Raw genomic sequence first — 25306 nt, forward strand, 5'->3', positions numbered from 1 at the left:
CCAGCTGCCCGAGCAGGGACAAGGCAGAGGAGCCTCACAGGGCACGGATGTCCTCAGGACCCCAGGACCAGGCAGTCCCACAGCACCGTCTGGCCTTCCCCTAACCCCAGAGCGATGCACAAAGAGTTTGGGCTACTTCCTCATGATTTCAGGCAACCGCGGGTGAGCCAAGGGCCTGCTGGGTTGTGTCCAAGCCGTCCTTCCTCACCCATGCCCACTGCCTACTGGTGGCCCCACTTCCTGCCTGTCAGGGCCACAAAATCTAGCTGTTCTCGCTACATACAGCTGGTGGCAAATGTTTGAAATTCATAAATTTGGATAAGGGTCCTATTTCACTTTTGTCCAAGGTAATACTGCGCCACACATTAGCCATCCTCAAATGTCTCCCCTTGATGCAGGGGAGGAAGTCCATGAGCCGGAGTAACGGCCCCGGGAATCCTCCGACTCCCGCCGGGCGAGAACACCGGGTCCCGGGCGCAGCTGGCTCGGTGCACCCCCTCCCGCCGGCCCCAGCATCTGGGCGGCCCCGGGAATCGCATCGCGGTGGACCCCGGCCCGGAGCTCGCAGCCAGCCCAGCCGCGCCCAGGGAGCACCTCCTTCCCCTTCCGCCCTGCCCTCCGCGCGCCCGAGGTGAGGTCCCAGCCGGAACAGGCACCGCGCGAACGCGGCATTTCGGGGGGAGCCCCCGCTCGTGTCCCTCGGGATCCCGGCCCTCTGAGCTGGAGGCGGCGGCCTGGCGGCCTCGCTGCGCCGCGGACCGGCCCCCGCCCGAGGGTCCCCGCGCTCCCGCCACTGCGGGCCGGTGGCCGGCGCCCCCGGGGGGCCGAGGTCAGGCGCCGGGCGCGGGGCGGGGGGCGGGGCTAGCCGCGGGGGGCGCGGGGGGCGGGGCCAGCCGCGCGGGCTGCGGGGGGCGGGCTCTGCCGACGCCCCGCCCCCGGGAGCCCCGCCCCCGGGAGCCCCGCCCCCGGCCGCCCCGGCCTCGCCCCGCGGCGCCCCCCGCCCGGCCGCCCCGCCCCGCCCCTCGCGTCACGCCGCCGGCCTCCCGCGCCTGCGCGCCCGCCCGCCCGCCCGGCCCCCCCCGCCCGCCCCCCGCCCGGCCGCCGCGCATCCTCGGCCCGCGCCCCGCGCCCCGCGCCGGCTCCGCGCCCCGCTCCGCACCCGCTCTGCGCCCCGCGCCGCGCTTCCTGCGGCGGGCGGCGGCCATGAGGCTGCGGGCGCGCGGTCCCCGGGCCTTCCCCGCCTCCAGCGCCGCGGCCAGCGTGGGGGCCGGCGACGCGCGGCGACGGGCGCCCCCGGGGCGGAACCCCTTCGTGCACGAGCTGCGCCTCAGCGCCCTGCGGAAGGCCCAGGTGGGTGCCCGCCCGAGCCCGGGCCGCCGGGGGGTGGGGGGGATGCGCGTCCGGGGAGGGACCTCGCGGGCCCGGCCCCGCGGCCGCCCGGCTGCCCCCCGCGCCCTGCGACCCCCGCCGCCCCGTCCCGCCCCGCCCCGCCCCCTGGTTCCCGCCCGGATCCCCGGATCTCCGCGCCGGCTTCCCCGTTCCCGCCGCGAGGTGCCGGCGCGGCCGCCCTGGATGTGACCGGGACCCTGGAGCTTCCTGCGTGGGGACCTCGTTGGGCACTTGAGGCAGGGCCGGCGGCGGCGGGGCGAGCCCTGCGAGGTCCTCTGAAGGTGGCGGCAGGATTTCCGCCTCTGTTTGCAAGTTGTGTTCTGGGGAGCGAGCAGGGGAAGCTCCCTCGGGGTCAGTCTGTAACGGAATCGATTTTACGCATCCCTGGTTCCAGCGAGAGAGGCGACGGTGTGCAGTTGGTTTCCATCACGTTTTATCTGTGGAGTCCCCTGGTCCTGGCTGAGGGATGGACGCCTGCGGGAAGCAGCGGGGCCCCACGCTCGTCCTTTCTCTTTACACAGCTTCTAGTGCTTCCAGGGGGGATCCATTTCCTGGCTTAGTAGGATCCATTCCCTGAGCTGGTGGGACCCAATCCCTGAGCTGGTGGGATACATTCCCTGGCCTAGTAGGATCCATTCTCTGAGCTGGTGGGAGCCATTCCCTGGCCTGGTGGGATCCATTCCCTGAGCTGAAGGGATCTATTCCCTGAGCTGGTGGGATCCGTTCCCTGGCCTGGTGGGATCCATTCCCTGAGCTGGTGGGACCCAATCCCTGAGCTGGTGGGATACATTCCCTGGCCTAGTAGGATCCATTCTCTGAGCTGGTGGGAGCCATTCCCTGGCCTGGTGGGATCCATTCCCTGAGCTGAAGGGATCTATTCCCTGAGCTGGTGGGATCCGTTCCCTGGCCTGGTGGGATCCATTCCCTGAGCTGGTGAGACCCAATCCCTGAGCTGGTGGGATACATTCCCTGGCCTAGTAGGATCCATTCTCTGAGCTGGTGGGAGCCATTCCCTGGCCTGGTGGGATCCATTCCCTGAGCTGAAGGGATCTATTCCCTGAGCTGGTGGGATCCGTTCCCTGGCCTGGTGGGATCCATTCCCTGAGCTGGTGGGACCCAATCCCTGAGCTGGTGGGATACATTCCCTGGCCTAGTAGGATCCATTCTCTGAGCTGGTGGGAGCCATTCCCTGGCCTGGTGGGATCCATTCCCTGAGCTGGTGGGACTCATTCCCTGGCCTAGTAGGATCCATTCCCTGAGCTGGTGGGAGCCATTCCCTGGCCTGGTGGGATCCATTCCCTGAGCTGGTGGGACCCATTCCCTGGCCTAGTAGGATCCATTCCCTGAGCTGGTGGGAGCCATTCCCTGGCCTGGTGGGATCCATTCCCTGAGCTGGTGGGACCCACTCCCTGGCCTGGTGGGACCTGTTCCCTGAGCTGATGGGACCCATTCCCTGAGCCGGTGGGACCCATTCCCTGGCCTGGTGGGATCCATTCCCTGGCGTTCGAGTAAATCCCCAGCAGTGCTGGGGATATTCCTGCTCTCTGGTTGTACATTGTGTTTGCATTTCTGTATGATTGCTCACAACACAGCCTTTCTTTTAACTCCAGAACTGTCATAAAAGCAGGTACAATTTTAGGACTTTAACAGTTGTCCAGTTGGTGGAGAACATATTTCCAAGTGTGACAAAACATTTTGGGGTGACACTGAGATTTTTCTTTAATGCATAAAGTTATCTTTTTGAAATAATATTACAGTGAAAAGTTCTTGAAATCTGATGTTGTTGTCCTGGGTTTTGTGCTTTTTCTTGAAGCATCTTGTAGGTTGGCTTGGTTGTCACTGTGGGAAAGGGCGGGCACCAGACTGAGGATGGAGGGAGAGAGGGGAAGAGTGTTGTCCCCATCCCTGTCTGGAGACAGACACCATGTGCCCACCTGTGTGGTTGGCCGGCACCTCCCCCTGCTGTGTTCCTGCCAGGTGCTGTATCCAGCTTGTGAGGGGCTAAGAGCACTGCCTCTGGGCTCCTGAATGGGCCCCCACCAGCCCCCACCCCGTCACTCCTGTGGTCTACTCACTGCTCTGAACCCTCTGAGGCTGATCCTGTGGCCGAGCCCCGACTCTTCCAGGCGGCTTCCAAGGCCCCACCCCACCTCCAGGCTTGTCACCCTTGGCACTGGCTGCTGCAGTGCTGTCTTCCTGCCTCTGCCTTCTTGCTCTTGGCCTCTCTACCCCTCATTCAGGTCTTGGGTGAATTATCGCCTCCAGGAGGAAGCCTCCTCCTCCCTGGAGGGCCACCTCTGCATCCCTGTCACATTTGCAGCTCCCCTACCGCATTACTGTGGATGGATGGAGGCCAGATCTGTCCTGCCCCAAACTGTGTGCTCATTGTCCGAGTGGGGTCCACTGTAGAGACTTAGCTAGTTGTTGAGTGAATAAACATGCAAAAGGGACATATGTCCGAGCAGAGCCAGAAATCCCCAGCACCTCCTCGGGCAGGGGACACAGGGTTATAGATTAGGGAGCAGCTCCTGTGGACTGTTCTTCAGCGGGAGGCGGAGATTCTGGTTTTAGATGTTTGAGGGCAGCTTCTGGAAGACATTCAGGAAAAGGACAGGTGGGTGGAATGTTTTAGCCTCTCAGAAGGGGAAGGATACTTTGTGTACACCTTGTTGCCTCTTTCAGAGGCCTGTCAGATACTCATCAGACTAATTGTGATGTATTTATATGCTCCTAACGGACCTGTGGTTTCTGCTCAGAAACCTGCAGTGTGTGGTCCGGGATATGTAGCTTGTAAACGCTAAGTTCCAAGTTCCGCTCTGCAGGAAAGTTTGGCTTTTCACAAGCAGTGCTCTGTGAAGCTCTTTACTACACTCCGTTAAGGTTTCCACTGAGGGAGCTCGCCTTCTTCCCCAGATCTACAAACGGGTCCAGCGATGACTGAGACTCCCAAGGGCTGTGCAGAAGCTCACCTGAATTCCGAGTTGGGATACACCAGTGAGGGTGCCTACGTTCACCTGTTAGCTTCTGCTGCTGGGGAGGAGCTGCCTTGTGTCCACAGATTAATGACCAGTCCATCTGTCATTTAACTGCAGATTTAGCAAGGAGCTTAAGCATCTCTTTGGCCAGAAGATAACTTGTGAAGATCTGAAAAACGGAAGAATATAACATTGGGTAGTCATGTGGTAGTTTGCTGTTCTTGGAGTCATAAAGTGGTTCCTGTCACCGGGGCTTTTTGGGTACTTCGGTTGGAACCCCGGGTATGAATACATCCCACTTGCAGCTCAGATAGTTCCCCATTCCTGAACTCCCAGTGACTAGTGCCAGAGAGAATTTCCTTCCTGGAAAGTAGTCTAGCTTCCTGCACACGTTGGAAGTGAGTCCTCTGTGGGAGACACTGCTAAGTGCTCCCCTTTCCTGGTTAAGCCCACAGAGAGGATTACTGTGAAGGTTGAATGCAGGGACAGGCTCCAGCCCAGCAGACCTGCAAAGTGGCCTCTGTGCGGTGTAATCACCCAGAAATGATCTTTTTCTCTGAGTTCCTGTCCAAATGTGTGAGTTTTGATTGGAAAAAAAAAAAAAAGTGAGGGCGCCCCCAGTTTCAGCCTGGATGCTGAGTCAGGTGTGGCCCTTCTAGAACTGGGACTCCCACACCTACATACTTCCACCCACCCACCCCTCCCCGCCGCCCCCACTCCTCTGACCTGCCAGCTCCTGGGCTCCCACTCCGACCCTCCTACTGCTCCTTGGATCAGGTACTTCATGCATGATGATCAAGCCCGGCACGCTGCCAAGGGGTGGGAGGGAGGGGTACATGGGGAGATGACTGGAAGGGTCTGGTGGCAGTAGAAACCGGGGGTGGGGGATGTGGGGAGGATTTCCAGGAGATCATGTGTCCCACGGAAAGACAGGGCTGGCTGCAGCAGGGCCACCTTTCAACAAGACAACCTGGGAGCCTGCTGGTACCACTTCTGTTGGTGCGCCTGTAGCCCAGTGGGTTCAAGGTCATGTGTCATGAGGTGAGGAGACTTAGGTCCAGGGACTCTGCAGCCCCCAGGTCCCTGGGCAGGCTCAAGGCAGGTGAGCTCAGGTCCCTGGGTGGGCTCGGGGCAGGTGAGCCCAGGCGCCCAGGCGGGCTCAGGGCAGGTGAGACTTCAGGGGACTAGCTTTTTCCTCTAACACACCAAGAACATCCTGTGTTCAGGTACACACATAAAACTTACATGTGGCTGATGTCAAGGAGTAGGGAAGGGGGGTCAGGGTTGGAAAGACTTGACTTTACATACTCTGTGCTCTTACGTCCTGGAACATGGATTTTTAATGGGTACGTCTCTACACAGGTCTGGTGTACGTGTGTCTATACACACATTCTTGTGTTTTATTTCTTTTGATTTCTCTTGGTATGGAGCAAAGCACTGCCAGTCTTATTTTACAAAATCAGGATTTTGTCCCTGGAAGTGGCCACTCAGGAGCCCTGTTGCATGAGCCGGGCATTTGCCCTGCTCTTGTCCCCACAGGCATCCATGCACTGCGGGCACGGCACACATGTTGGAGAAAGTCCACGGAGGCACCCTGCGCTCTTTCTGCTCCTATGGATCTGATCAAGGCTCCCACACATCATGATTCACAGAGCCTCACGCCCGCCCGACCAGAGACCCGTGCCTTACTGACCACTTTGCTGTCACCTTCCTGCCCTGGGGCCTTCACCCAGCCCAGGAGGACAAAATGCCAGGTCTCATGGGTTTACCATGATGTGTCAGGGTGACCCTGACCCTTCTTGGGTTCTTGTTTCTCACATTTCTAGTGTTTGATAAACCTGGAGGAAGGTTGTGAATATTTTGAAGATGAGCCCAGAGTAGAGCGTGTGTCTACGTGTGATTGCAGTGTTGTCCTTCTCAAGCCCGGTCTCCATGCTGCAGCCCTGTGTGCCACGTTTTGCAGTATTATAACTAATTGGCTTGTTCCTAGTGTTTGCCCCACGCTCCAGCCTCACAAGCTTAGGCGTTTTCAAGCTTGTTAAATGCTGTCCCTAAATATGCACACGGCAACGCTCCCAGCGGCTCTCAGGCCAGGCGCTACACCGCCAGCCTCTTGGATTTGCTGACGCTCCCCAAAGCTGCCACAGAGGGTCCTGGGTGGAACCCCTGGCATCCTCCATGCTTATGTCAGGGATGTGCTGCAGATGCCTGTACTTTCCTCTCAGTCATATTTTGATTGATTTTTCTCTAAAAAAAACTACTTGTGATGTGAAATCTTTTTTAAAAACATCTTTCACTATTGTAAACCCTGAGGAAGGGGACGCAGAGGTGGCTCACACAGGGTTCCTGAGGTCTGGAGGTGGGGCCCTGCTGCTTCATGCAGAGCACATCCAGGAGCGACCTTGGTGCTGACGACAGCCAGGAGGCCATGGCTGAGGGTCTGGTTTGGGTCAGGCCCTGAATGGTGCTGCATACAGGGCCAACAGCTGAGCAGAACGCCTCCCTGGAGTGGTAGGTCTTTTCTACCAGTAGGAAGGATGCTCCAGGGAGCCCCCTGCACCTGGGGGGATGGAGCCAGGATGCTCCGGGGAGCCCCCTGCACCTGGGGAAGTACAGAATATACTTTTGGATCCTCCTGCAGCTGGAGGGGACTCTCAGATGGGTGCTAGAGACAGGAAATGGTTAGGGGGCTCCCTATAGTTGGGGGGCAGGACCTGGATGTTCCCTGGAGCTTCCCACAGGTGGGGGTCTGGAGCCAGAGTTTTAGTGAAGCCAGCAGTTGGTGGGGTTGGGCCAGGATGCTCCAGAGGTGCTCCATCTGAGAGCAGAGTGGAGTAGGAGGTGTGCAGGTGGGAGTGTCTGCAGCTGGAGAGCCCCCCTCCCCCACCCCGCTGGACCCCACAGGCGCTTTGCTGTATTTGCTCAACAAATGGACACAGCTGGAAATGCTAAAGCACTTGAATTTCAAGATTCTTCTACTCTGCAGCCAAAGGCCCTGGAGTTAAGGGATTTCCTAGGGCCACAAAGCAGGGGGGTGGGGGAGGGCCCATGCTTCTCAGGTCTGTCTGAGGAGGGGAGGAAGTTCTTGCTGGGGTTCTCCTAATCCCCTGCCGAAGAGGCCAATGAAAGTAAACTGCTGCCCGCTACCCTGTGCCCACTTTCTGTGCTAGAACGCAGCCCAACCTGAGACGATTAAAATGTGAAGCAATATGCCATTTGGAGGAGGGAGCAAGCCCTGAGCCCCAGGGGCAGGGACCTGCTCTGTCCTGGGCCGTGGCCAGGGACTCCTAGCAGCCCAGGAGCAAACAGAGGAGCTCACAGCCCTCTGGTGCTCCCCTGAGCACAGCGACTCCAGGCATCCCTCCAGGTGTGGGTCCCTCCAGGTCCAGGTCCCTCCACGTCCAGGTGTGGGTCCCTCCACGTGCAGAGCTGGCACCCCTGGCCTTCTGAGCCTGGTGCTGCGACTGGGCATGATTTGCTCAGCGGACCAGGATGGTGCGGCCTCTGCATGGTCTGTGACCTTTCCCTGCTCTCACTTCTTCCATTTCTTACCCCCTGGGGTGGGGATGTTCTCAAGAAAAAGTCAGTGCCTCCTGTCCCAGCCCCTCAGCTGGGTGCTTATGCTGTGAGCCCTGTACCTGCCCCCCCACTCCGCCCCAGAGCTGCCCTCTGGCCTTGCTCAGCACCCAAGCTTCTCTTCCTGTCTGTGGGGCCCTCCGGCTCCTGGGTCTCTGCATGTGGGAGGTCTGTGCCTGGAAAGCTCCCTTTCTGGGCAGCTGTAATTCCTGGATCTCCTGGCTCACAGGTGAGATGCCTGGAGGAACGGGTCTGGGGTTGCTGAGTTTCTGCAGCCTGTGAATGAGGGTTTGGAGGCAGCTCCTGCTTTGGATCTAAGCCTCGTCCCTGGAGTGGAACATCCAGGCCAGAACTCACTCTGCAGTGTTTCTGCCTATCCGCCCGTTCTCAGCACCTGCCCTGCTGGGCTCTAAGCTCTCAGGGGTGAGTGGGCAGCCACGGAAGGGCCTCTGGCCTGCAGTTTGCTTTACTGTGGATTCCACTTCTGGAGGCTGCAGGAGTGGCCGCCTGGAATCACAGAGACCACGGGACAGAGCTCTAGTCTCCCGCCAGAGGGTCCTGAAAACCCTGAGGAAATGCGATTTTGTGTGAAACTGAGTGGGCAGGAGGGGTGAGGAGAGACCCTGGGTGGGCTGGTGTGTGCTGGCCGCTAGCTGAGAAGGGCATCAGCTGTGGGCGCCCTCAACGCCTCCTACAGCACCCCATGGGCATGTCCTTATCTTTGCTAAAATCCCAGCAGGTAGCAGGGATCTTTCTCAGCTCCCTGGAGGAAGGATGCCCCCCCCACCCCCACCCCGGCCTCAGACAGGCCGCCTCCTATCCCACAGCCCTGCCCTCCGGGGCCCTGAGCCAGACAGGGCTGCAGGTCCCCATGGGTCCATGGTGTCCTGTCCCCACATCTGGAGCAGTGCCGGCCTTGGCTGATGATAGGCACTTGGCACGCGTTCGCTGACCTAGTAAACTTGTTTTCTATCCTGCGGGTTTTGTTCAGCTGCTTACAGACAGCCCTGCGTGAGCCCAGAACTGTTTCCCATGATGCAGAAGCCTGAGACCCTAACATGGCAGGTTGGGGAAGCACAGGCCAGCTGCTGGGGGACCTGCGTTCTTGTCCTAGGAGCACAGGGCTCTGGGGTGGCCCTGGAAGCCGAGGTGCTCAGGTGGAGCAAGGTGTTCAGTGGACAGAGCATCGTGTCCCCCACCCTGCCCTGGCTGGCCATGTGCTAGGGCTGAGCTCCTACAGCGGAGCCGGGATGGCTGAAGGGTTGCAGTGGTGACAGGGATGGATGCAGCAGGCATTCGGGAAGCCTCCTCTCTGCCCCCAGGCCTGTCCACTCCCTCATGCACTTGTCTGAGCAGCAGGGACTCGGTGCTCGCTAGGCCCAGTGCTTCCCTGAGCCTTTTCTATGCCTGGCCCACAGCACCTGCCAGCAGCCTCACACCCCTGCCCCTTCCCTGCCTTGGGGCCCAGCCTCTGGTGGTCAGTATGCTACCTGCGGTCCTGCCTGGAGACCCAGAGTCTATATGGCAGGTGTTGCACTTCCCTGGCCCCCACGCGGAGGCTCCTTCACTTGTCTGACGATGCCTGTAAGCATTGACGGAGGGCCCTGCCCAGCCCCAGGTCCCCAGGGCCAAGATCTCTGTTAGATTCACCTGGGGTCCTGAGCTGCCCTCCACACTGACCCCTGTGTGTGCTTGTGACCATGTGCCTGTGGGGCCCATGAAAGCCTAGGGGCTGGAAGACAGGCCTGGACTTGGGCCCGAGCCAGAGGACACTCAGATGCTGGCCAGCTAGCAGGCAGGAAGGGCTGTCACTGGGGATCCTTGGATGTAGGGTGCTGGCATTGGGCTGCCTCTGACCGGGCAGTTCTGACCCCAGATGGAGCTGTGTAGGTGTTGGTGGCTGCCCAACCAGACTGTGCCACCAGGCGTGTGACAAACACTAAGTGCGGATGTCTAGAACAACTGCTGTTGGACTGCACGGCAGATTCGTAAATTCAGAGCGAGTTACTGAAAGACGTTCTCCTTCTGCACAAGAGCCCGGGCCGGGTGAGCCGAGGTGGGGTCTGAGAGCTCCTTAGCAGAGGGGCCCAGGGTGCTGGGGAAGGTGGGCCGCTTGTGGGTTGAAAGAAAAAATAGCTGTTTTAGCAACGCTGTATTTAATTTTAGATTTGAGGAGAGAGCCAAGAAGAAATAGCCAGTATGTTGCAGTGAGCCTGGTCCTAGCAGGACAGGGTCCTCAGTCCCACAGGGCACAGGGGCACATGTGACTTCAGAGCGGGGAACGCGGGGAATGCTGGCAACCCAGGAGCAGGATGCCCCTCGATGTTCACCTGTGAGTGAGAGAAAGACAAGGGAGCCTGGTGTGGATTTGGCACAGGATCAATTAGAAGGACAGATCACACAGAGGAAGGCTGGTACCAGTGAAGGTGGGGCTGCCCCGGGGACACGACTGTGCTTATCCCTCCCCGCGCCACCTGCACCAGAGCTCTAGCCTCGCTCTGCTCCATCTTGTTGCGGAGCGGCCACGTGTGACCACCACAGTTCAGAACACGGCTCTCCTATGTCCCACGTCCCAGGCGGCGTGTGGTTTGGGTCTCTATGTGCTCCATGTTTAGCACAGGTTGGGGGGAGCAGTGGGGACGTGTTCACGGGTTGGTTGGTGGGGTTTGCACCTGAGAAGTGTTGGGTCCAGCGCAGGTGCTCCCGGGGCCCTTCCCAGGCTCTGAGGCCAGGGTCTGTGCTAGCCGACAGCACTCCTGGGACAGCTGCTGTTCATTTTCTAAGTTCTCTAGAAAGGAAACAAGTGCACGTACCTATTTTGTCGCCATGTCAGGAAGTGGCCCCAGTAGCTTGAATCTGCACCATGTGGCCGCATCTCGCTCGAGCCAGGCTGAGGGTCAGGGGCCTTCACTTCCCAGCTTCAGGATATTTCTACCTGTTCTAAATCAGGATTCTCCAAAGGAATTTGCTTTAGGTTTTTAAAATAAGTTGCAAGAGAAGAGAGGATTCCCCAGGTCAGGTTTTCGTCCGTTTACCCCTCGTTGCCCTGGCCATCTTTCTGCAGGACCTGTGCATCCCATCTCTCCTCTCCTCATGGGGGGATCCAGGGAGGACCAGACCAGCCTTCTAGGGTACTGTTGGAGGAAATCACCCAGCCCTGGAAACAGGGTGCCCTCCATCCACCCCTGAGCTGCAGTGTAGGCTGGTCTCAGGAGACGAGGCCCTACTACAGCCCCATCTGCATCTTGCTCGGCTGGGCCTGCCATGGGGCTCCCACAGGGTCTGCGTGCTGATTGGGACACATGGATTCCCTTGTCATGTCTCCCCCAGAACAACAGCCCTGGAGGACTGCGATCCTGGGGCGTCCCTTCAGCTGCTTTGGGTGTCAGGCTGGGAGCACCGCCAGGTCTGGCACTTGTGCTCCTCGGCCCTGAGAACCCGTCCTGGTGGCAGCGGGCAGACCTGCAGGCCAGCGTGCAGACGCTTGTCCTCACACTTGGTGCCTGTGCTCCCTCCACAGCCCCCCGTTAACCAGGGTCCACTCGCCCCCGGCCCCACACCCGTGAATGACTGTCAACCTTGCATACACGCGGTCAGGCCAGCCATCCTTGAAAATTGTTCCTTTACAACATAGAAATCTAACTGACGGGAAGATAAGAGTTTTGTCTTGTTTTGTGTCTTCTCTCTGTGAGTGATGGTCACCTTGGGAATCTGTCTCCATGCCCCGAGGCCCTGAAGGCTTCTCCCTCTGGCTGGCTGCTGGCACCTGTCACACAGGCGACCTTTGGCTCACTGTTCCCTGGTGCCACCCCTGGGTGATATCCAGCTTGGCTGCTACCAGCAACGCCCGCACAAGCAGCTCCCAAGGGAGCTGGACCTGGGCCTGCCAGCTGGCCAGGCGCACACGGGCCGAAATTGAGGTGTCACCACAGTGCGTAGCGTATAGCAGTGTTGTCACACAGCTTTGTGGGGCCAGCCCCGAGCTGCAGTGGCTCCCAGAGTCTTGGGAGACCTGGCCTCTGCCAGAACCGGGGGGACCTGGGCTTGGCTTTCTGCCTCCTTGTGGCAATGGGGCCAAGCACTGGCCACAGACACACAGGGCTGGTGCCTCTGGCCGTCCACTGTCTCCTCCCCGAGCGCCAGGAGTGGTTTGCAGACTGAGGGTCGACTGGGCACTCCACATATGTGAGCATGATGTGTCTCTGTTCCTGTGAGCGTGGTTTTCAGAGGCTGGCCTGGGCTTTATGCACCTGCATCCACGGCAGAAGGTGCTCCCTATGCGCTCCTGTTTTCTCTAGTTGCATGGGGAGTGCATTTCTTTTCAATGTGTCTGTCAGTGTTTCCATAGCCTTTGGAATCGTGATAATTATTCTTTTCCACAATTAAAGCGCACTGGCATTGGAACCCAGCCTCGGGAGCATTGTCCCTGCAGCCTGCCCGCCACTGTGCCCCATGCAGTGATGAGAGCACCCACTGCGCAGCCCATTGCCCACTGTGTGCTGTCACTCAGCCCCTGTGTCCTTCAGGCCATGGACACCTTTTCTTTCAGAGCTATCACACTGACCCCCTCAAGCTTCCTGTGTGCATCTCCTGCCTGCAGGTGCTGTGTCAGCAGCTCATATGGCTGCCTGGGGTCCCTTGCACGTCACCTTTCCAGTGTGCATCCTGGCATGCAGGGCATCTCAGCTCATGGCCAGCCCGTCTACTCCCAGCAAGGCCACGTTCCACACAGTGACTAGCTAGGCTCGGGGACAGCATGAGTGCAAGTGCACTTAGGTCCTTTGTCTCTTAAATGGCATGTCGGCAGTTGTGTGTTGTTGTGAAACAAGGTCCTGGACCAGCTTGTGTGACGATGATGTCAGTGGCCTTGGTGGAGAGGAGCAGCTGCCAGGTGAGCGTAGGCTGGGGCACTGTGACCAGAGGTGCCTTCTGTGGAGCGTTGCAGATGGTGAATTAGGGCCCATGTGCACACCTGCAAGTCGGTGAATGTTTCTCACAAGAACCGGAATTGTCTTTCACACATCTTGTCATGGCAGAGCGGAGACACACCGTGTATCTGATGGGCTTACTGATACCACAGGCAGCAGCTTTAGCCACAGGCATTTATTTCTCCCGGACCCCGAGGCTGGACATTGGAGACCCAGGCGCCTCCCTCTACCCAGTCCTCCCACTTCGGTGTGGGGAATCCTTCCCTGAGCCTTCACACATGCATATCGACCCCCCGTGTGTCTGCAACCTAATCTCTTCTTAAGAAGACACCTGCTGTGGGGAATTAGGGTCCACTCTACAGACTTACTTTACCTTAATCACCTTTTAAAGGGCCTGTCTTCAAATACAGCCACATTCTGAAGTCCTGGGGGACACACAGGTTGGCTCCTAATACCAAAGCAGAGAAGCTGTAATGACTGTGCCTGCCCCCCACCGCCGCAGCAGTCACCGGCTTTGGCGAGGCCACCCTCGTCTCATAGACACCCATGCCCCTCCCACCCCCGGTCATGTGGAAGTGAAGCCCAAGCTTCACCATTTCACACTGAAACGCTCCAGAGGGTGTCTGCATCCCAAGGTGGAGGACGGATCATGCTTGCCCCACACCTGCTGGAGCCTCTACACGGGCTCTTAGCCATGTGCATCTGCATCGATCCCAGCGAGCCACACACCCTCACATGCTCCGCTGCAGGGCCCCTTCCAGCTCTTGATTATTTACTTTTCCTTACAATGTATTTGGGGTGTTTGTCCTGGAGAGGCTTCTGGTCTGCATTTTGCTAATTGCTCCCCCACCCCCCACTGTCTTCCATGTTTTCTGGAAAGTGGTCGTTGACCCAGAACTCAAGAGCTTCCATTTGTTGGGTTGTCGTGCAGCACCTCCATACAGGTTCCAGCATGTGTGTGTGTTCCCAAGTGCACAGGCCCCTCATCATGTGGGTGTGCGTGAGTGGTGAGGTTCTGGGGGCCTGTGGGAACGCTCCTATGTCCACCCCTTGGCTGCCCCAAGGACAGTCTCATAGGACAGCATGATACCTGATTTCCCCATTGGCCAGAGTCACACTCAGGAGCCTACATCCCTCCAAAGGTGACCAGTGAGGTGGGTGCGTGCAGATGTGTGCATGTGCCTGAGATGGTGGACACATGTTTGGGATGATGGACACGTGGTGTGCCTGGGATGATGGACTCATCATTGGAATGATGAGGACATGGGACACATGGTTAAGTTGACGGATGCATTGTCGGGATGAAAGACGCATGGTTGGGATGGTAGACACATTGTGTGCCCAGGATGATGGACGCATGGTCGGGATGATGGATGCGTGGTTTGCCTGAGATGATGGACACATGGTCAGGATGATGGACACGTGGTTGGGATGCTGGATGTGTGGTCGGGATGGTGGACGCATGGTGGGAGCTCATGTGAAGTTCCCACCTGTGCATTCATTGTTCTTGTTGGCACTCAGATCGCTGTCCACCGTGGGGGCTCCTGAGCCCAGGGGCCTCTGCCGCCTTTTCCTGGGCTTAGCTGTACCACAACTGTCCCAGGCTCTCTTCCCCATTTTCTGCCACCTGCCTGGTATTGGTTTTGCTCAAGAGCCCTGGTTCCTTCAGGCAGGAAACAACGTTTAGAGACACTGGGCAGTTGTGACGTTCCCCCTGCACTTAGGTGGTTCACCACTCGGCCTGCTGCACCAGAGACCCTAGATGGCATGTGCCAGGTTAGGAGGTCTGCTCCACAACTCAGGAACCGTGAGGTTGTGTGTCCACATCTGTTCACGGTAACCCCTTCCTGAGGGACAGTGTGTCGTAGCCAACTTCAAGGAGCATGAAACCTCACTCAGCTGGGTGAGATACAGGTTCTCCTGGAAGCGGGTTATAAACCTTCGGCTCACAGGAGGGGCAGCCACACAGTTTATGTGACCTGATGCTTTTGAGGGAGATGGGGTTCCTGACAGGGACCATCAAGCTGCAGCCATCGGAGCTTCCCAGAGGGACAAAAGACAGCATGTCCAGCCTTGCCGCCGGTTACCATGCCTTCCGAGCTCCCAGCCACAGTGGCCTAGAGACAGCACAACACTCCCTTTCGTCTGCTTTGTTTTCCAGTCCAGCCAAGACTTTGTACAAACATCTCTTCGGTGATCGTGGTCTTTCCTGTGGTCCCAGCACACATGAGAACACCCATGCAGCTGACCCGGCTGCCCTGGTTGTTGTCCTGTGGCTGGAAGCACTGAGTCTTCTCGGACAGGCTGAGGCACTTGGGCCGGTTTGCACAGAGCGTGGTGGAAGTGTGGATGCCGGAAGGCCAGAGGCCTGGCAGGGGTGGACACAGGCAACAGAGCCCGTGAAGACAAGTGGGCCAGAAGGTGAGGAGAACAGGAGGGTCTGAGTGGGGAGCAGCCTAGAGCCCAGGACAAGGGGCCAGAACCCAAGAAGGTTCTGGAAGGAGCTGCAAGAAGCCTTCCAAGTCCTGTCCTCCTAGGGACAGTTTCTCTCCGCTCCAGGGTGGGGCCGAGCCTGGTGGAAAGCACGCAGGCCCCCTGGCTGGGCAAGGTGAGGGCAAAGTCCTGGGGTCCCAGGGAGCAGCCCTGAAACACATGGGGTCTTAGCCCTGGCAGCCGGTCCCTCCCATCCTCTGTGGGCTCCTGGGCACGCTTGCCTCCCCCCAGCAGTTCACACAGCACTCCGTGGGTGTGTGCCTGCATGCCAGGCCGAGTCACTGCAGCTCTGTGGCTCCCTCTCAAGCCACGTCCACGTTGTCTCCACCTGCTCATCACATCCTGGGAGGCTTGTCCATTTGCAGAGGGTGGAAGGCTGTGTTGGTCGCTCACAGGTCCTTTCCCCACTTACTGTGAGGCTCAGAAACCAGAGTGTGCTCTCCCAGGAGTAGAGATGAGCAGGTGTGTGAATGCGTCGCCTGCTGTGTCCCATGTGGAGTGGCCAAGCGAACCCCGCAGCTGGTGGCCAGCCGCAGGAACCCATGCTGCTAAGTAAGCAGCGTAAAGAGTGGCACTCAGGGCACTGGGCAGGGCCGGGTCACACTGTGTGGCCCATCAGCACTTCTGGCGCTGCCCCCCCTCTGGGACCCCTTGAGCCCCATCACCATCTGTGGTTCTCCGATACGTGGGGTCGGGCTGGACATCATGTGCTCCCCTGGAACCCTGGAGATATGTTCTGTGTCATAGGAACTGCCTGGGAGTGAAGTCGGCTGCAAAGCGGGTGTGTGGGGTCACAACACATGGTGAGCAGCCTCGTGGCCACACCTGCTGCACATGATGGGCTTTCTGAGATGCTCTGTTAGCATATTTGCCACCTGTCCATGTTCTCTGAGGGCGTGGGCCCAAGGCCCTACTAGCCGTCCATGGCCATAAGCAGCGAACCATCTGGTGACTTCACTGTGGGGTTAAAATGTCACGTAGACAAAGCTGTGTTTTAGGTGTGAATATTGAGAAAGACAACATACCTGAAGATAACTGTGGGGTTTTGACCTCAGGAGGTTAACGGTAACGGAGTTTTCAGAGAGAGAGAGAGAAGTCTGTAGGAGCTGAAATGAACGTGACTGAGTGGTCACAGTAGGAATTGTAAACACACCCAGACTGGGCTCAGTAAACAGAGGCATGAGCTAGAAGAACATCTGTCAACAGGCTGAAGACTTGCAGAAGCACAAACCGCATTACGTGTGCAGAGGCGGCTTCATTCATCCTGTAAACACACACATGCTGGGGAAGTATTTGGGAGAGAAACAAATCTGCTGGGGACTTTCAGAGATTTTCTCTGATGAAACCCCTGAAGTGAGTTCAAGCAAAAGTAGAGAATCTAGATAAACAGTAAAAAATATATATATTTAAAAATATATATATGCATTAACATTTTTTTAATTAAAAATATACATATATATACATATATGTGTGTGTGTGTATATATGTATATTTCAAACAATGAAGAGATGTTTATTTTAGTTGCAATTCCCCTAAAGAGCTGCTGGCTGGTGTGTGGACGTGAGCACGGGGCGTGCCCGGAAGCTGTGGGTCAGGACGCCCCAGCCCAGCCCCAGACACATGCCAGCCAGCAGACTCCGCCGCTCCAGAGAAAACAAACGCCAGCAAAGGCCACCCAGCATGGGCACTGAGGTTTTCGTGTTGGAAAGGCCATGGGAGCAGTGCATCGCATACGTGGGCTGAGTGAGCAAAACACGTTATCTCCCTCATCTCCCCCCTTGGTGCAGGAAGGATGGCGGTGAGATTTGGCACATCTGTGACTTGGACGCATGCAGCTCTCAGAACCCCAGGGGCGGGAAGGGACGTTGCCGTCAGAGAATATTTGCTATGACCTCTAGTGAGTAGGCTCCTATTAAGAAACACCGTGACCAGCGTCAGCCACCACATGCAGATCTGATGAGGCTGTTCCTGCTCTGCCTGCAGGTTCTGGCCAGGGCAATGCCTGGGATGGGGGCTGGGAGGACAAGGCCGGCACCAGGGCCGCTCTGTATGCCGTCGCCCGCAGGACCTGTGGTTACGCAGAGCTGCGAGGGGCCCTGGGCAGCTGCCCGCTGTGGGGAGCGGTTGGGACTTGGGATGAGCTGGAGCGCAAGGTGAACGCCAGGTTTACAAGATGTTGGGAAAAAGTGTGGCATGTTCATTCATCATTTTTGTATTGAGTCATGCTGAAATGGTAGTATTTCAGGTACACAAATGATCTTACATTAATTTAATCAGCTTTCTATGTTTTAAATGTGGCCGTTAGCTTAAAATTAGGTCCATGGCTCTCATCGTGTACCTCTTGGGCAGTGCTGGTCTTGGTAGAGGAACAGGAGAAGCTGCAGAGGCTCTGTGGGGCCAGTCAGCATGGCTCAGGTGTGGGTAACAGGGACCCAGCCAGGTGAGCGGCCATGGGGTGCCATGGCCTGGTCAGCCAAGCCACTGGGAGACTCACCGTGCACCATCTCCCAGCCTATCTTTTCTGTCTTCTCTGCACCAAAACCTGCATATTTGAAGTATGTATTACTGCAAATAGTTATAAATTGCATCTGTTGTTCATAAATCCCTTGTAAATTTTAAGTTTTGTCGTCCGCCCCCTGCCGCATTTCCTTATTGACTACCCGAGATTGAGTTCATCTGAGAAGCACCGTTCCTGAGCATGTGCCCCCAGGTCAGGGCCAGAACGTGGCTTTGTGCATAAGACTCAGCCATCTGTACCCCATGACGCTCCCTGCCATGGCCCCTCTGGTAGACCCACATGTCTATCCTGCCCCCACCCCATGTTTGGAGCCGCCACCCTCACCGTGGGCCCACCCAATCCCCACAGAGGCCCTCACATGGCCCTCCCATGGCCCCATCCCAACCAGACCCGTGGGGGCTGTATCATCTTCTCTGCTGGGCTCCTGCCCATGACTTCCTGGGGCTGCGGAGTCACCTGGAGTCCCTGGTCATCCCTGGGGTCCAAAGTCCATCTCACCAGCTCTGTACGTGCTATCTCACTGCATGGCAGCCCTGTGCTCTGTGGAGACTCAGAAGCCAGGAGCAGGGAGCTCGTGCCAGAGGAGCTCGGGTATGGGAAGCAGGCGCCGGGATCAGGGCAAGTTCCACCATCCGTTTGCCATCCCCACACAGGGGACTTGAGGCTGAGTGGGAAGGAAGGGTCCCAGCATCACGGCCTCAGACGCTCAGTGGGACATCCTGGCCACTCACCCCACCATCATGGGAGGGCAGTGCCCTGGACCTGGGGTGGGCACGGCGTTCCACACAAGGACCTGGGGCTGGCCTTGCATGCAGAGTCCAGAGGACTGGTGCCCTGGAGACTGATCTAACGACGACCTCACCTCTTTCTTCCCAGATTGCCTTCATGACTCTGACGCTCTTCCCCATCCGGCTGCTGCTCGCTGTTACGATGATGCTGCTTGCGTGGCCCTTCACGTTCTTCGCTACGCTGGGATCCTCAGAGAGGGAACCCGAACAGCCCCCGGCCATGTGGCGGAAGTAAGTCCCTGTGTGCAGGTGCTCTGACATGCAGGGTCATGGAGCCCCTTGCTCTTGCTCATGCCCATGGCTTGTCCCGTCCATCTTCCCCTTCCTGGGCCCAGAGCACCCCAAGGTGTCCTCCCCTGGCCAGGACACTGGGATGGTTGCTTCCATTCCCTGCACACTTCTGTCCTGGTCCTGCAAGCCATGGGGCCACTGTGAGCATGACCTCAGCACAGAGGCTCCCCACATGTTTGCACCACCCCGGCCCTGCAAGGCTGAGTATCAGCCAGCATCTGTTCTGTTTGCCGGTCTACTCTCTGCAGGGTCGAATGTCTCTCCTTGCTTCATAGATCTAGAAATTCCCTTGCATCTACTTGTTGAATATTCATAAAGCATAGCCATCTACAGACAGATGTGTTTTGAATATGTTTTTCTGAAAATTTATTTGAGAAAGAGAGAGAACACGTGATTGCACACAAGCAGGGGGAGGGGGGAGGGAGGAGTGAGGGGGAGAGAAAGAATCCCAAGCAGACTTCCCTCAGAGCCCAGAGCCGGATATGGGCTCAATCCCAGGATCCAGAGATCATGACCTGAGCCAGAATCCAGAGTCACTCAGGTGCCCCATGTTACGAATATATCTTAACTAGAGACCCAACGTGGACCTCAAAAAGTTAAATCAGAATAGTTTCTTGTTTCTTCCGAAAGCTGTTCTTAAAGTATGTACCATTAGTAAACGAGAATGCCGAGATACCGTGAGGACTTTGAGAAGTACTTGCAGCGTCTCGAAGCTGTCGTTTCTGTTGTAAACCAAGAGTTCTGTGGTGGTCCACACCTTAACACCTGTCCTCAACCACAGGGTCCTTGGACAGTTGATGCAGCAGCAGAAATATCGTCAGGCTAGTGCAGGGGGGTCTGCTAAACCCAGGCCAAATCCAGCCACTACCTGTTTTTATAAATAGTTTTACTGGAACTGAGCTACACCCACTCATTTAGGTACCATCCAGGACGGCTTTCACGGAGGGTGGGGTAGTTTATGGCGGAGGCTGTGTGGCCCACAAAGCCTAAAATACTTGCTCCTGGCCCTTTATGGGTTTAGCAGACCAGCTCAGTCCTCCTTCCCCTAGGAAGTCCCTGACCTGCAGGAACACAATGCCCATGAGAGACAGGTGGGAATCTCCCGATGTGTGCCTGCCACAGGCATACATGACAGGTATGCAGGGCATGTCCATTCATGGGTTTGCTGAGCCCATGGGAGTGTGATGTGGCCATGCTTGGGGACAGTCCAGGTAACCAGGGACCCCTCACGTGAGGTCTCCATGTGTGCTGTTTACAGTGTTCACGTTCCTAGACCACTTCAGTGTCAGAGGAACCATAGTCCTCTTCCTCCCAAGACCCGAAGAAAGGCCATGATCTGTTCCCGTTCTGTCCCCAGCACAGTGCATGGCCTGGGGGTGCTAGGACATAGGCCCTGGGAGGCGGGGGCTGTGAGGGAGTGAGTGTAGGAGCACCCGGGGAAGGCTGCTTGGCATCCTGTCAGCCGTGGTCACCTGCAGGCACTGAGGTCATCACTGGTGTTCCAGTCCTCCTTCTGCCTTTATGAATTTCTTATCTTAACTCTCTTTGAAGAGCATGTTTTACTGTAAGCGTTTTTTTTTTAATGTTTTAACCTTAAAATACGAATTTAATATCAAATATATAGTCATACAAAATTAAATCTAGAGCAGATAGGAATCAGAATTTCAATTTTGTTAGGTTGAGAATCCATAGCTATAAAAGCAGATTTTACAGTTTTTAACAAGTGGCAAGTGATTTGATTAAAAGTTTGGGGTTTAGCCATAGGGTAGCACTGCCTCCTGGCACTTTTTCTCTTAATTCCTTATTTCTTCTGCTCTCTTCTTGAGCTGGGCTCCCCTCTTCTGTTCACTCACCCAACTGCAGATTCCATCTTTCCAAAGTGCAGGACTCTGGGCTGTTCTGCGTTTCCCCGTGCCAGCTCCATGCAACTCTGCTTGGCTCGTTGGATGACACATGGGCCACAGCAGCCTGGCCCCAGCAGCACTGCTCCCAGGTGCCTCGTGTGTCTGTAGCGTGTCTGAGAAGTGGCCCTCGGCGGCAAGATGTAGATGTCTGAGGTTTCGTGAGAGCTCTGGGTGTCTGTGTCCATGGAGACTGCACATCACTGTGTGCATATCTGTATGAGTGTGTACGTGTGTATGTTGTGCAATCATGTATATGTGCCTATGAGGGTGTGCAGACATGTGCATGTGTACATGTGTGTATTTGTGTCCAAGCATGTGCTTATGTGTATATGTGTAGATGAATGTGCATATGTGAGTATATGTGCATAGTGTGAGCATGCACATATGTACGTGTATGAATATGTGCGAGCGTGTGCACGTGTGTAATGCGTGTGTATACATATATATGCACTGTGAGCATGCACATATGTATGTGTGTACATGTGGGCAAGGATGTGTGTCTAAATATGTGCATGTATATATGCATGTGTGCAGGCATGTGTATGTGAGCATTGCATGCATATATATGTGCACTGTGTCTATACAACCACGTATATGCACATATGTCTGTGGGGGCATGTGTCTGTGTCTATGTGAGCATATGCACATGTGTGCATGTGTATGAGTATGGGCATGTGTGAGCATGTGCATGAGTATGCACGTATTTGTGTGTGCATGTATATGCATGCACGCACATGTGCATGTGTGCACGCATGTGTGTGTACGAGCCATACACAGCCCTCAGGGTCTCCACGCAGCAGTATTTTTCAGGAACTCCGTGCACAGCCCTGAGCTGGGTCTGGTGCTCAGGGGGAGACTAAGAACAGTCACCACTCAGCTCCCTACAGGAGAGCACGGTGACAAAGTGCCTGATTGAGGACTCAAGAGTCAGCTGGCAGGTGCAGAGTTCCACACTGTGCAGAACTGTGCGGATTCCAGTAAATGGATGTTTCGTCAGGGAGGATTTTTGCTAAATATACATTAGTGTCCTTGAAACTTCATAAAATAAAAGCCTTGGGTTTTCAATGAAAAGAGGAAGGACAGAATTTCACAGAAGACATTTTACTTAAAGTTACTTTCAAACCACAAAGTAATGTAAAAACTGAAGCATCTTCTTGCGAAACCTCCGGGCAGGCTAACAGTGATGGTTGGTCCTCAGGGGCCTACCCTCGGCCAGCTCACCTGGTTAGACAGGGTGTCGTAGTTGGCTCCGACTGCTGTAACCACGTGCACCTGGGGGCTTAAACACAGAAAGTTCCGGAAGCTGGAAGTCGGGAATCAGCGCCCCAGCTGATTGGGTTCCGGGCCTGCAGACAGTGCCCTCTGCTGTGCTCCCCAGTGGAGAGCTCTGGTCTCTCTCCTGCCAGGACACCAGTCCCGTCACATCACAGCCCTGCCCTCATGATTTCGTTTAACCTTATTTCGAGTCACAGCCAGACTCTAATGTTGCCTGTTACTAAAAGAAGAATGAGCCCTGAGCATAGCCTTCCGATTCTGCTCTCTCATGGTCTCGCTGCCTACTGGGTTTATGCTTCCCAGAGGGTCCCAGAGCCCCTGGTCCCCACAACGAGTGGCTCGTCTGCTGGGTGCAGTGCTCTTCTGCAAATCTTCTGGGCACGATCTGTCTCCTGGGCCTGGTTTTGGGGTTTTTCTTTTTCCTTATTTTTTCCTCCCAGATTTTCTGGCGTGTAGGTTTTTTTCTCAAAAAGAAAACGGGTGCATTTCACGTCTGAAAGTGCCTTGGTTCTGCCCTCACCGTTGATGGCTAGCAGTTGGGGGCTCGGAGCCACAGGCCTCAGATCTATAGCCCTAGCGCTTCAGCCTCGGAGCTCAAGGAGCCTGCATGTGCTTCTCTGACTTGTGGGCTCTTCTCTGTGTCCTCAGGAATTTAAAAATTCTAGAAAGAAATTGTAGGAGTCTTACTTACATTCACTGTGCCCCGTGCCCTGGTTCTGAAGATCTAGGTCTTCCTGCCACCCTGAGAAACGAGTCTCCTCCCGCATGTAGTGTGTGCTCGGGACACACCTCTCCTCCTCCTGCGTCCCAGGGAACCAGCTGTCTGTGCCGGGAGAGCCAGGATTTCTGAGGGCGCACACTCCCTCTTGCTGCCTTCACAGCGCCCTGCCTTGTCCCAGGGCAGCCTGATGAGTGCAGACTCCCTGCCTGCGGGGACTCTGACACCCGCGCTGTGTGTGTCCTGGGGTCAGAGTCCCTTCTCTACCAAGTGGCTGCTTCTGCTCATGACCTAGGTTCTTGGGTTCCCACCTGGGCACTGAATGCCAGGACACGGCAAAGGAGGGCATCCCTGTCCTGGCGCCCAGCTCACCGCTCCCGGGAGGCGCTCCATAGGCACCTCAGGCTCATCGCGGGTGGCCTGTCCAAGGGTGAAAGGCCTTAGGGTTGCACAGGGCTGCGATGCACCTGCAGGGCTTTGCTGAGAGACCGCATCCACCCCACAGGCTGGCTCTTCCCTGTGGGTGGCCTTGCTGGGGCGGGAATCTGTCCGGAATCTTGAGGGAATCCTTAGCTGTGGCGCATCCACTCCCACCGTTTCTGCTTAGAGATGTTTGGCCCTTTGACCTGAGGGGTGGTGGGGGTTTGGTCCCCACTTCCTGGGGCTGGCTCCTGCTCCCACAGCAGCCTCCCCCAAGCCTCGATTTGATCCATCTCCTCACGTATGTGCATGTGTCCTGATGATACGTGGCACACATGCAGACAAGTGCATTTAAAGCACACAGTTGGACAAGTAAGGACAGGTGCCCATCTTGCCCACTCGGTTCCGTGGTGGCCCGGCCCCCAGCACCTTGGTATGCAGCCACGTGCTGATGTTCACCATCCAGCAAGGGTCTTCTCAGGGTGGCTCCAGGAGGCCCAGTTCTCTCCCAGGGACTGGCTGCCACTCGGAGCTCTGGGCCTCACCTTCCAGAATTCTCTTGAGGGGTTTCCAACCCCCTTAGGGATCTGTCCAGTGAGGTTTCAGGCTGTATGTAGTCTGATCATCTGCAACCAAGTGAGAGGTGACACCTTCTCCCCGTGGACCACGGTGCATGCAGCCCTTGGCCACTTGCATGCTGAGCCCTCCACTCCCAAGCAGTTTCAGCGATACAGGTCTTCATCTAGCTGCAGCTGGTCACGGGCAACACTGGAGGGGATGTGCAAATTTAAATGTCCAAATTCCCGTATGTTTAAAAAACAAATAGGAAACCAATTCAGCTGATTGTTACTTTCTTTTCCAAATTTATCGTCCATCTAGTTTCATCCAGAAGAGGCTTGTGTTAATAGCGTGACTTCTGATTCTGGGAGCTCGGCAGCCTGAGGGCCATGAGATGGGAGACCATCTCCATTGGTCTCTGCTCTGGTCTCAGCCTGACTTCACTTCCAATATTAATTGCATTTAGATATTTTAGTGAGTTGGTGTTTTTTTATTCGTTTAAAATCTACATATTTAGAATGCTACTAAACCACCTTCTAGCACATAAGGTACCTGTGTCTTCAACAGCGCCTGTGTCCTTGCTCTACTTACTGCACTCAGGAGTCAGTGTTTGTGCTGCTGCATCATGGAGCAGAGACCACACTTCTGTTTTCTTGAATAAATTAACAAAAAGGCATCTCGGTCCACGCTTAATATGGGGCTTCGGGGGGCACAGCATGGTTTTTGCCTCCTCTCTTCCGGATGACACAGTCGCGGCTCTTGCAGGGTTTGGAAGGGCCTGGAGTGTGGCCTGGATGACCCCCAGAGGTCAGCACTGAGCTTCCGGCACCCTCTCCCAGCGGTCAGCCTGGTGCCAGTGAGTTGCGCCAGCACAGAGCCCTTGATGCCCCTGCTTGTGCCCAGTTTGACTGCAGCACTTTCTTTTGCAGGGTTGTGGACATCCTGCTCAAGGCCATCATGCGCACCATGTGGTTTGCCGGCGGCTTCCACTGGGTTGTTGTGAAGGGGCAGCAGGCCTCGCCACCAGAGGCAGCCATCCTCACCCTGGCGCCACACTCTTCCTACTTCGATGCCATTGCTGTCACCCTGACGATGTCGTCCATCGTGATGAAGGCAGAGAGCAGAGATATCCCAATATGGGGAAGTGAGTGAGCACCTCCCCCGAGAGGGAGTGAGCCCCCCCACCCAGGGAGTGAATGAGATTTCTCCCCACCCCAGGAGTAAGCAAGGAGCTCCCCACCACTGTCCCCCTCCTGTGCGTGGACCAGACCTCATCCTGCGGATCAGTGCAGGTCATACCCATGTCCCCCACCTCCACATCCCCCCCAGGTGTGGACGAGACCCTATCCTGCAGGTCAGTGCAGGTCACACCCACATCCCCCTTCCACATCCCCCCCAGGTGTGGATGAGGCCCCTATCCTGTGGGTCAGTTCAGGTCACACCCACGTGAAATATACACTTGTCCTGGAGTCT

General features: G+C 56.5%; 1 protein-coding gene across 2 annotated transcripts in view; it reads left to right on the top strand.

The window, feature by feature from the left end:
- Positions 1-1188: 1188 nt before the first annotated feature.
- The window catches only part of LPCAT1 (lysophosphatidylcholine acyltransferase 1), a 46445-nt gene continuing 22327 nt past the window's right edge, over positions 1189-25306 (top strand). The window contains exons 1-3 of one of the 2 annotated variants that reach the window (XM_077879648.1): positions 1189-1350; positions 18756-18898; positions 24763-24977. In XM_077879648.1, the coding sequence (XP_077735774.1) occupies positions 1204-1350; positions 18756-18898; positions 24763-24977 (505 nt within the window). In that variant the 5' untranslated portion in view covers positions 1189-1203. Of the gene's footprint in view, positions 1351-15084; positions 15290-18755; positions 18899-24762; positions 24978-25306 lie in introns of those variants that run through there. The other variant, XM_077879649.1, reaches the window with a different exon arrangement.

Source organism: Canis aureus, chromosome 31 (assembly GCF_053574225.1).
Source record: "Canis aureus isolate CA01 chromosome 31, VMU_Caureus_v.1.0, whole genome shotgun sequence".
In the NCBI taxonomy this organism is placed as follows: domain Eukaryota; kingdom Metazoa; phylum Chordata; class Mammalia; order Carnivora; family Canidae; genus Canis; species Canis aureus.